This window comes from Meriones unguiculatus, chromosome 3, assembly GCF_030254825.1.
Source record: "Meriones unguiculatus strain TT.TT164.6M chromosome 3, Bangor_MerUng_6.1, whole genome shotgun sequence".
In the NCBI taxonomy this organism is placed as follows: domain Eukaryota; kingdom Metazoa; phylum Chordata; class Mammalia; order Rodentia; family Muridae; genus Meriones; species Meriones unguiculatus.
The window spans coordinates 32,305,001-32,317,582 of NC_083351.1; the positions used below are offsets into that span (position 1 = coordinate 32,305,001).

General features: G+C 44.3%; 1 protein-coding gene across 4 annotated transcripts in view; it reads right to left on the bottom strand.

Moving 5' to 3' along the window:
• Positions 1-6,399: 6,399 nt before the first annotated feature.
• Positions 6,400-12,582, bottom strand: part of Eif2b3 (eukaryotic translation initiation factor 2B subunit gamma) — a 65,881-nt gene continuing 59,698 nt past the window's right edge. For all 4 annotated transcript variants that reach the window (XM_021633419.2, XM_060379757.1, XM_021633420.2 and 1 more), the window contains 2 exons: positions 10,423-10,526; positions 6,400-6,563 (listed from right to left, as the gene is read on the bottom strand). In XM_021633419.2, coding sequence (XP_021489094.1) covers positions 6,511-6,563; positions 10,423-10,526 — 157 coding nt within the window. In that variant the 3' untranslated portion in view covers positions 6,400-6,510. The remainder of the gene's footprint in view (positions 6,564-10,422; positions 10,527-12,582) is intronic.

The window sequence follows — 12,582 nt, forward strand, 5'->3', positions numbered from 1 at the left end:
CCCACTCGGTTGTCTTCCAGGCCCGAATTGCCCTCAGTAATTCCCCAAGTTCACATGTTCTTGCCTCTGTACATGTCGGGGCCCCTTTGTCCTGGCAGATAAACTTTAAACCTGAATTTGAATCACTCAGCCCAAACTTTTGGAAGCCTTCCTCTATTCCCTTTTACTCTTTGCAGATAATTGCTTTCTTTTTTCTTTTCTTTTCTTTTCTTTTTTTTTTTTTTTTGAGGTTCTTACTAACATTCAGTTTGTGAAATGTAGTTTTTAAAATTTATTTTGAAATGAGTTTTTGAGATAGACCTCAGGTTGGCCTTGAACTCCTGATCTTGCTGCTTCCACCTCTCAAGTTCAGGCCTGTATTGTACTGGCCTGCCTTATTATTGTATTTGTGATGACATAATTTATGTACAACATTTGAAAATCTGTTTACTCTACTGGAAAGTAAGCGGTTGGGTCTGGAGAGATGGCTCAGTGGTCAAGAGCACGGCCCACTCTTTCAGAGGTACCAAGTTCAATTCCTAGCAACCACATGGTGGCTCACAACCATCTATAATGGGCTCTGATGTTCTCTTCTGTCATGCAGGCATACATGCAAATGGAGTGCTCATATGCGTAAATAAATAAATCTTAAAAGAAAAAAAGTAAGCGGTGCCCATCCCTAAGACACCAGCTGTCAGCTTTCCCATCTGATTGTGTCTGTTTGCTCCTGCCTGGTATAGTCTGATACGGCATCAGAGGGCAAAAATCAATATCCTAATACTGACCATCTGGGAACATTTGGGCATTTGGGCATGGTGGCACAGGCCTCTATCCTAGCACTCCAGAGATCTAGGCCCCAGCATAGCCTACTTAGAGAGTTCCGGGGCAACCAGGGTTACCTGGAGAGACACTGTCTCGGAAAACAAACAAAGCAAAGTTTGGGGAAAAGGAAAGTGCAATAAATCCATTATTTTGAATCTGTTATCACATCTGGCTAGCCTCTTGCTCAATTCTTCCAGACTTTTTAATCATTATATCATAAATACTTTATATTACTACACAGTCATCCTATCAATCATCTGCAGAATGTCATCAGGACAGATTCCCAGAAATGAGGTTGTCTGGGTCAAACAGCATGGCTCTGTTTTTGGTCTTCCTACACACTGTCAAACTTTTTGAGAACTTGTGTGAATTAACATCAGCTCCAGGGCTTAGTCCTAGGGTGAACACACTCCGAGGGAAGAGCAGCTAGGGAGGAATTGAGGCATCTGTCTACAAGGCTGCTGCCCTGTGGCTGGAGCTGCGGCTCAGCGGCTCCCGTCACCTTTTGTTTTTGCAGAGGACCTGGGTTTGGCTCCAGGGGATTCAACACCTTCTGGTCTCTGAGGGCAACTTCACACACGTGAGGCACATACAAAGAGGAAGGAAACCTGTGTGCATAGTACTTTTCCTCCTGTCTGCCACACGAGGAAGTCCACTGCAGAGAAAGTGCACCCCTGGCAAGAAATAGAAACAGTTCTGAAGTGGACCTCCGAGGCCCCTGACATTGCTCTTGGGGCTATAAAAACAGGGAATCCCTGGAATAAGCACTGGAAGGCATTATAACGCCAGGAGAAGGCTGTCATTTCTTGAGATCTTTCCTCTTACCATATTCTGCAAGCTAAAGGTCATAGAGAAACAGGTTTGTGGTCACCTCGGCCTCCACTCTGCTTCCATTACTAGCTGCCTGCTGCCTGCTGCAGTTCCCATTTGTGGCAAAGTCCTAGCTTTGTCCCCCCAAGATGATTATATGCAGTTGAGGTGTATCTTAAGCTCTTCATTCTCTTTTCTCAGCCTCTCATGACACTTGGCTTGGGCTTCTTTGTTTTGTTTTTTTGATACTGGGCTTCTTTGTGTAGCCTTGGCTGTTCCGGAACTCACTTTGTAGACTACACTGGCCTCAGACTCACAGAGATCCTCCTGCCTCTGCCTCCCTGAGCAGAGAGATTAAAAAAAGGCATGCGCCACCATGCCCAGCTTGCCTCTGCTTCTTGAGTGCTAGGATTAAAGACTGTATCACTATATCCAGTTTTTTTTTTTTTTTCAATCTTTTCCTTTTGAACTTTAGTAAAATGTAAAATATTAATTCCTGGTCTACCTCTCAAGTGTTGAGATTACAAGTGTATGCCACCACATATGGTTTATGAAGTACTGGGGATTGAACCCAGGGCTTCCCACATAATAGGTAAGTACTCTGTAACCTGATCTACAACTCTAGCCTTTACCATAGGATTAAATGAGATAATAGATGTTGCTGAGAATAGTGCCTTGGGCTGGAGAGATGACTCAGCTGTTCAAGGTTCACAACCAAAAATATAAGGGAACAGCAGGGCAGTGCTGGCACACACCTTTAAACCCAGCACTCCAGAGGCAGAGGCAGGGGATTGCTTTGAGTTTGAGGTCAGCCTGGTCTACAAAGTGAGTCCAGGACAGCCAGGGCTACACAGAGAAACCCTGTCTCAAAAACAAACAAACAACCCCTCCCCCCACAACAAAAGAACAGAGGACAGTGCCTCAAGGTAGAACACACACATACACTGTGGGAGAAATCGAGGGCTGTAGTTCGGGGGATGATCAATGAGAGTCAGGACAGTCCATTTCTGTAATTCTCCAGACTTAACATGAATTTTGCTTGCTTCTGTTATTTAGGCTAGGTAGAGATGATGACCATAATATAGTGGGATAAAGAGACCTATCAGATGTAGCTGCCATGTCTGCTACATGCTCATCTTCCCATTGGGCAGCTTCAGATCAATAGCAGGTATCAAGTCTGCTGCCAGAGGCTGCAACCAGGGTCAGATGAGCATGGGCAGAGACTTCTGGTACCAAACAGGCAACTCATCATTTTCCACGTGGCTCAGGTCAAGGCTAGGTCATTCTGGCCTCCAATACAATGTGTTCTGCTTCTGCCTCTTTCCCTCAGGGTCAGCTGCCTCACAGAGCATTCTAGACCTTGTATCTGGGTGGTCCTTCCCATGGACACAGTTAGCTATTTAGTGTTTTGTTTTTGTTTCTGCTGAGAAGGGGTCTTCCCATGTTACCCAAGCTGATCTGCAACTCCTGTGCTTTTAAGTGTTGGGATTACGGGCACTGAAAGCACACTGGACTGCTTAGAAAGTAACCTATGAAAGTTTCATTTACCTACCTCCTGAAGGGCAGGGCTGGCTGTAGATAACCGGCATACTCCCTGCAAGTCTCACACTGGGGAAGAACTTGTAGGGTAATGTTGGCATAAGTTAAAGCCTTGTTGGGAGGCAGGTGTTGAGAGGCGGTTCCTGCATGAGCAGCCCCAGTTTTCTGGTCTGGCAAGCTTGCAGAGGCTCTTTCTTTCTCTCTCTCTCTCTCTTTTGCTTTTCTTCCTTTTTCTTTTTTTCCAAATAGGGTTTCTCTGTGTAGCCTTGGCTGTCCTGGGCTCTCTTTGTAGACCAGGCTAGCCTCAAGCTCAGAGATCTGCCTGCCTTTGCCTTCTGAGAGCTGGGATTAAAGGTATGCACCACCAAGCCTGACATCAGAAGGTTTACTTATTTATTTGATTTTTTTTTTTTTTTTTTATGTTCGCACCTTCTCTGAGGCCTCTCTGAAGGTTGCCTTCGCCTGTTCTTCCTTTATTTCTCTTTATCAAAAATGGCTGGGAAAAGCAGGACAGACTCCCATCAGCACCGTGTTCCTGGCTGGCAGGCTGGTGGACATTCAATGCTCGCTACACACTACATTTGCAGACATCTGCAGCTACCAAAGGGAAATGGCTTCTGCCTACTGGTAGATAAACAAAGCTCAGAGAAGAAAAACAAAACACGGTGGATATCCCAGAGTTGCTAAGACAATGGCAACAGTGTCCTGAGCTGGGAGCTGCTCCCTGCTGGGCTTCATACTTGAGGCACTCCTCAGCTCCTCCTCCCCTTGGTGCAGGGGGTGTGACTGTCTCCGTGCCCTGGGAAGGCAGGGGAGACAGTTCCCTCTGCTTCAGTCTCTGAGGGTGAAGCAGGGAAGGACGGGAAGGAAGGAGTGTCTAGAACAGTTTACACATCTCTCTGCCTCTACCTTACTTTTCCCCATCTATCTAGCTTTACCCCCTTTGGGGTCTGAGACTTCTGATTGCCTGGGCCAGAAGCTCTGAGAAAGGGACAGAAGCTGTAAATAAGGAAGCACCTTTGAAAAGCAGTCAACCCGGGAGCTAGAGAGGGCTCAGTGGGTAGGAGTGCTCTCTCTTCCAGAGGACCCCAGAATAAGCACTGCTTGTAACTTCAGGTCCAGGGGTCCCTGAACGCTCTTCTGATTTCTGCAGGCACATGCACACACAGACACAAGAACTAAAAACAAAATCCTAAAAAATATTTATTTTTATGTGTGGGCATTCTATTTGTGTATCACTTGCACATCTGATGCCCAGAGGCCAGAAGGCTTCAGATCCCCGTGTGGGTGCTTGAAATTGAACCTGAGTCCTTTGGAAGAACAGCCAGTGCTCTCAACCACTAAGAGAGCAACTGATGTCCAGCCCCAAATAAAATCTAAAGTAGTAATAACGTCAACCTAACTCTTGTTCCAGGACAGGAGAGGCAATGATCTGGCTAGAACTAAAGACCACTACACAAGCAGTTTTCTTGCCCCAGCCAGGGCTCCAGTACTTGACACCACACAACAACCACCACAACCACAACCACAGTATTTTTTTGAAACAGGATCTTACTATGTAATCTGGCTGTCCTCAAACTCAGAGATCAGCCTGCGTTTGCCTCCCACATGCTGGAATTAAAGATGTGTGCCACCAAAAAATAAAGGGGGGGAGGGGCTGGAGAGATGGCTCAGAGGTTAAGAGGTTCTTCCAAAGGTCCTGAGTTCAATTCCCAGCAACCACATGGTAGGCCATAACTGTCTATTGTGAGATCTGATGCCCTCTACTGGTGTGTAGGCAAAATGCTATATAAATAATAAATAAATAAATCCTGGAAAAAAAAAAAAAGGATGTGTGCCACCATGCCTGGCCTTTTTTTTTTTTTTTTAAATTAAAAAAATTTTTTTGAGACAGGTTTCATGTAGCCTAGACTGGTCTCATACCTGGCAAAGAACCCATCAACTTAATTTTAGTTCTTGGACACTACCACAGCTCTTTCCTTCACTCCTATGGATTTAACCACTTCTGCTAGAACATCAGGCTCCTGTCTGACGAAGGTGAGTTTCCAGGAGCCCAGTCTTAAGCACTGGGAGGAATGGAGAATCAGAGCTCTCAGGGCTCGTTGGAGGTGGGTCTCCCCCAGGGTAGGGATGCTCATCTCTCTCACAAGTTCAATGGGACAAGCATAAGATCAGGCACGATTACCCAAGTGAACTTGAGAGCCTGGAGTTCTCTGAAGCGATGTAGAAACCAGTATTTCAAACTATCCTGTTATAATTACTGCCACCCACAGTGAGGACATCAAGAGAAACTTTTACTTTGATAATCTTGGGGGTGAACCTTACCCGAGGAGCCCCTTTCATCTTCCACTAAACCCCTGGAGGCTGTAAACGCAGTGCAGGGAGACAAGAGCAGTGTTCTTATGTTTGGAAGCAGGGTGGCAATTGGAGGGGGATAGGACTCCAAAGGGCTGTGAACAGAGAAACCTCATTCTTCAATTATCTGAACACGGGTGCCTATATAATTAGGACAAAAAGGACACATCTGGAGAAAAGTCAGGAAGACTCTCAAACCACAATACTGGTTCCCGGCTCTTCCTTACCGGTCTAAGCAGGCACCCAGGATGTGGTAGAGATGGATTAGGCTTGCCTCAGAACACCATCTTAGATTATAGCTCTTGCTTGCCTGAAAACCAGGGGTTTCCTTCAGTTTTTCTGAAGAACCTTCAAGGTTTAAGAATTAACTAAGTTGGAGAAAAGGGGTAGAGACTTAATGAATCTCCTGAGTGGGACAAGGTAGTGGCAGGTGCTGGATATCTGTATGGAGCCACTGGAGCAGAAGACAGTAAGTCCTGGGCTACCACTCAGATATGGCCCTACGAGCTGCCATGCCTAAGTGTCTACTGATCCTCCTGCCTCCACTGCTGTGTGCTGGGGTTACAGGTACATGATTCTAGGCTCTGCCTCAGAAGGAAGGTACTTCACAGACTGGGCTGGGTTGGCCAGTCAGAGAGCAGTCTTCAGGGAAGCCACTGGACAGCTGTTTCCTGCCTGTCAACCTAGCCCACTGTGTCTACCCTATACTGTTGTTCTCAGTAGACTTACCATACAACCCACAAACATAACTGTTATTCCATACCTGGAGCCCACATGCCACAAACCCAAGACTGTTTCATATGTGCCTTTGGGGGTCTCTCTTTTTGTTTTGGTTTCAGAGCAGGGCTTGAACCTAGGGCCTTATGCATGCTAGGTGAGCACTTCATCCACATCTACAGGCTGAAAATTCTTCTTTATTGAAAAATAAATACAGAGTCAAACAGGTGGGCCAGCCAACATCTGTAGTTTTGGGGCCAAAAGGAAGGGGTCAGACTTGTTCAGGATTCAGATCTCCATGAGCTGGTCATTTCCCACGATCACCTCATTCATTCGTTTAGCTGCAGAAAGAGAGAGAGAGAGGTTTTCAGCAAATGGGAAGCAAAAGATATCACTCCAAATCCAGCTGCTTCTAGAGATGACAATGTTCCCTTCAACAAAAGGGCCCACGAGAGCGCATCTTCCGACACAAAGATGGAACTACTCTAATACCTGGCTTCGTGGAAACGTACATAGCAAGAGGATGGAGTATAACGGGTCATTAAGATGAACAGCACTTCCCTGACAACCCTACCTATATATACTATGTGTTTTGTTTTTTCTGGCTGTCCTAGAACTCTCTCTGTACATCAGGTTGGCCTCAAACTCAGAGATCCTCCTGCCTCTGTCTCCCAAGTGCTGGGATTAAAAATGTACGTCACTACCACCCAGCTTGGTTTTGTTTTGTTTTTTCTCTTCTTTTTCTATAAATACATACTTATAATAAAATTTACAAATCAGACCCAAAGACTAACAACTAACAATAAAATATAATTATAACAATATATGAATGTGGTCTCTCTCCCTAAATATCTTATGGTGTTTATTCCTGAAATGATGAAGTCCTTACATGATGAGATGAAGTGAGATGGGGGCAGGGAAGCTCTGGACTGGAATCAGGTCAATATCTCAAAAGGCTGGGTGGGGTGGGGAGGAGAGACTAATCAGCAGGTGCAACCCACATAAGCTTGACGACCTGAATTTGACCCCCTGAATTTGACCCCTGGAATCCATGTAAAAAGCCAGATGTGGTGGTTCTTGTCTGTAATGCCAGCATTTTCACAGCAAGATGGGAATAGAATCAGAATCAACTGGAAGCTGCAGGCCAGCTAGCCTAGAGTGCACAGTATGGCAAAACAAAAACAAAAAAAAAAAACAAAACAAAACAAAAAACAAAACAAAACAAAACAAAAAAAACCACAAACAGAACCAACTCCTGAAAGTTGTCCTTTGATCTGTGGCACACACCTTCACTTACACACCTGAACACAAATAAATGAAACCATTCCAAAAGGCAGGCTACAATGGAATATGGTAACTGAAGGAAAATGTGACAGAAAGATTTCTCATGTTACTAATGAAAGGCTACACTGCTGAAAGAATAAAGAATTCCTGCTAACCAGGATTTGACGAATGTCAAATGTATCAAGACCTTGGGTTTACCAGGCCTACTTTAGAGGCTAAGTGACTCATCACTATGCTCAACAGAAAAGAGGTCCACATTTTGTCACTGTAGTACATAGAAACACCAATGAAGCATCCGGATGTCTCCTGGTTCTCATGGTCTACTGTGGCCCATCTACTGCTTAAGCAGGAGCTCAAACCTGGCTGCCAGGATGCTTGCCAGAACCTGAGAGTGCTCAGCTGGAGTAAGAAGAATCAGATGTTGCAAGGGCCTCTGGGCCGGGGTAAGGGGTAGGGGTGGAGGTGGTGCAGCTCAATGACATGGTATATAGTATGTGTGAGGCCAGTGCTGTCAGAAAGAAGCTGAGGAGTGCTCTGTTAGTAGTGCTGGAAAAGAGAGGCTGGGTCAGGTGCCACCTTATTATTATTGTTATTTTAATTTAATTTTATTTCATTTTACCAACGGTCTCACTGTGCTTCTCTGGCTAGCCTCTCTCAAGAGCTGAGTGTGCCACCGCTCCCAGCTTCCAACTTATTTTTTAAGACAGGGTCTCTCATTGAACTTGCATCTAGCCTTCTGAGCTAAACTGGCTAGCCAACAAATCTAGGGATCTGCCTGTTTCTGCCCCCACAGTGCTGGCATTACTAATGCTTGCCATCATGCTCAGCATTTACATGGGTGCTGGGGATTTGGACTCAGGTTCTAATACTTGTACAGAAAGTATTTTACTCACTGAACCATCTCTTTAGCCCCTCTAAGTAACAGGTTTCGAGTACTATAATGATAGGAACTTATTTGTTATTTTATTTTGTAGTTTAGGCTGATCTAGAACACATTAGTAGAGGAAAATGGCCCTGCATTCCTAATCTCCCTGTTGTTGCTTCTATCCATATGTATGGAAGAAGCACACATATGTAGAAGAATTATAGGCAGTTGTGAACTGCCATGTAGATGCTGGGAACTGAATTTAGGTCCTCCACAAGAATGGCAAGTGTTAAACTGCAGAGCCATCTCTCTGGCACCTATTTTATTTTACCTTTGGAGACAGGATTTCACCATGTTGTAGCCTTGGGTGGCTTAACATTCACTATATGATCAGACTAACTTTCAAATCACAGAGATCTGCCTACCTCCTGAATGCTGGAATTAAAGCATGTGTCAGTATACCCAGATACAAACAAACAAATAAAAACAGTCTATTTGGGGGCTGGAGAGATGGCTCAGTGGTTAAGAGCATTGTCTGTTCTTCCCAAGGACCCAAGTTCAATTCCCAGCACCCACATGGCAGCTCACAATTGTCTGTAACCCTAGTTCCAAGGGTTCTGATACCTTCATATTAACACAAGTAAAATAAAAATAAATAAATAAAAGATTGGAAAAAAGCATAAGCATAACAGGAAGTGACTATAAAAAAAAAACAACAACAAATCAGTCTATTTGCTATTGCTCTTGGTTGCTTACCAGAACTTGGCCGTAAGACCCTGCTGCTGCTGCTGAAACACTATACATTTTGGTCATAGTACATGGAAAAATCAAGTTGTTATTGTTTCTCCCTGATGGCTAGCTATCATAGTACTAGAAGGTGCTTTGTAGGCTGCTAGGGAAAAACACTCACCAACAGCCTTACATAGTTGTGAGTCTTGTGAACTACAATGACTTCTAGAATAGCAAGATATGAATATGGTGTAACAGTGGCACAGATGTTATGCTTTCTACCAGTTGTTTTTACAGGCTGTATAGCACAATATGCTAAAAGCACAGCTTAAAGCCACACCTCTAAGCAGCTGAGACTGGCTCTCCAGGTTATGCCTTCCCAGGTTAAATCTAGGGGACCACCGTCCTTAAAAACCAGGTCAGGAGTCCTCCCCTGGGACTTCCTCTTCCTCTTAGCTCTTCCTTGCTTTTCTGTAACAAACGTATGTTTGCTCTGCTTAAAACAAACAACACGCTGGGCAGTGGTGGTGTATGTCTTTAATACTAGCACTCGGGAGGAAGAGGCCAGGCTGGTCTACAGGATGAGTTTCAGGACAGCTGTTCACAGAAAAGCCCTGTCTTGACAAACAACAAACAAACAGAAACAACCACAAAACAACCCCTCCAAACAACAATGACAAAAAACTCCAAAAAAAAAAAAAAAATTCCAAAATCAACCCCTCCTCCCCAAACCAAACAACACATACACAGAACAAGTCAGAAGAGTGATCATGGTCTCTAGGAGCCCCACCCAGCACATCCCAGAACCTATGCTGCCATTACTGGCTACCTCTATCATGTCCAAAAGCAAATTTAAAAGTACTGCTGTGAATCTGGACAATATCTATTATTGTAGTTTCATTTTTTGACAGTGTGGTTATACTCATACATGAGCAAATTTATTCATAAGCTATATTTCTAGAAATAAGACCAAATCAAAGTTTTTAAAGATTTGATAACTATATCAGCTGCTTTCCAAAGATGACTATAAATTTGTTTTCACTTGCAGTATAAACATGAGCTTGTTACAACCTGCTCACTAAACATTATCTGTGCTAATGTGATAGATAAAAATGGCTTCCAAGAGCTGGGCGGTAGTGGTGTATGCCTTTAATCCTGGCCCGAGGGAGGCAGAGGCAGTCAGATCCCTGTGAGTTCAAGGCCAGCTTAATCTACAAAGGGATCCCAGGATAGCTAATGCTACAGAGAGAAACCCTGTCTCAAACAAACAAACAAATAAACAAACAAAGGCTTCCATGATCTTAATTTTGGGTGTTGCTTACCTTTGGCTTCAATCCTCTGACCACTTCCAATCAAACAGTCCTTGATGTCTGCGCCCTTCTCGATCACAGCATTGTTGCAGATGACGCTGCCCTGTATGCTGCTCCTGTAACACAGCAGCCAACACAGTAGCCACGTTAGAGAACCCAGGGCTTCATCACTAACCCAAGCCAGGAAGCTCACAGGCTTTTATTTCGACTGTGTGTGGGTAGATGAGATGGGGGGGGGGCGCACACATGCGCTACAGTGTATGTGTAGAAGTCAGAGGCCAGCTTTTGAGAGTTGGTTCTCTTTCTACAATGTGGGTTCTGGGTATAGAAATCTGGTCAGGTTTGATGGAATGCACCTTTAATCACTAGCTGTCTTGTTGGCCCAAATTCTTTTTATTCTGAGACAAGGTCCTGCTATATATTCCAGGCTGGCCTGGAACTAATGATTTTCCCACCCTACACACCCAAATGTTGGGATTACAGGCATATACTGCTACACTTAGTATGCATATATATGTATATATATATGTTATGTATATATATATGTTTGAGACAGGGCTCGATAGCTCTGATTGTCCTGGAAGTGACTATGTAGTGGCCTCGAACTCTCGAGATCACGCGCCTCTGCTTCTCAAGCATGAGGATTAAAGGGGTGTGCTACTATGCCATGCTCCTAGCTTGACTTTAATTCTCTAGGTACCTGGGATCTTGGGGTATAAATTCCATTCAGATTCTCCTTGATGTAGAGGTGGAATCTGAGGCTGGTCTATAGGCTCACCCATCAAGACCTCTCATCTAGGATCATAAGACAGTGTCACTGAGGCGCAGAAATTAAGAATCGTTCTGATAACTATGGCAACAATGGCCTCCTACAGCTGTTACCAGACTCTCCTTAACAAAAACGGCATTCATTCACGGATGAGAGGGGAGAAATGTGTGTGTACACATTTTAATGATTTGTTTTCAGGGTTTTGTTTTGGTCTGTGGGTTTTTTGTTTTTTTTGTTTTTTTTTTTTTCAAGACAGAGTTTCTCTGTGTAGCTCTGACTGTCCTGGAACTGGCTCTGTAGACTTGGAGATCTGCCTGCCTCTGCCTCATGAGTGCTAGAATTATAGGTGTGTGCCCCCCCCTCACCTGGCTAATTATTTGTCTTCAATTCACTACTATTTTCCAGTTTTGTTTGGGAGGGACCATATGGAGGTCACCAGGCTTGGTGAGAGAAGACAGCTGTCTTGCTGGCTCTTTATATAGATTGTGTGTGTGTGTGTTGGTATTGCTGGGTTTTGAACCTTGGGCCTCATAAATGGTAGACAAGTACTCTGTCACTGAAGTACATCCCTAGCAAAAAAAAACGGATATTTTAAAAACCAGCTCAGCTCATGCCAAGGATGGTGGCTCAGGACTGTTATCCCAGCTACTCAGAAGGCTAAAACAGGAAGTCTATATGTTCAGGGCCTTTTTCAGCTATACAGCGAAATCAAGTCCTGTCTGGACAACTTAGTGAGACCCTGTATCAAAATAAAGAAGAAGGGGTAGTCTGGACATTATTACTGAGTTGTAGAGCACTTGCTTAGCATGTGGAAACCCGTGGGTTCAATCCTAGCACTATCACCTTCCCCTCAAACCAAACAAACAAAAAGCTCTATTCCAGAAAGACTGCGTTGTTCCAAATGATGCTGTCCTTCACTAAATACTCAAAGGCAGCACTGGCTCTTACTCTGTGTGTTTAGAAACCACCTCTCTGTCTCCAAAGGACTATTGGGGAGAATAGTTTTAAAGAGATTATCATGTGTGGGTTCCAGGGACCCAACTCAGACCCTCAGGTTTGCACACAGCGTTTTTACCTGCTGAGCCATCTCACCAGCCAGAAAAGGATTTTTTTTTTTTTTACATTTGAGACAGGGTCTCTCTATATAGCCCTGGCTGTCCCAGAATTCACTATGGTAGACCAGGCTGGCCTCAAACTCAGAGATCCACCAAGCGCTGGTATCAAAGGAGTGCCTACCATGCCTGGCAGAAAAGGTATTTTTGAAAACCATCACTAATATTTATTACACATATATGCTAAACACTCCATATATTACAACAATGAATTTTTACAAATCTAGCTGTTTCATCTAAAAAATCACCTGGGCAGGGCCACTGATGTGGTTCAGTGGGTAAAGACACTTG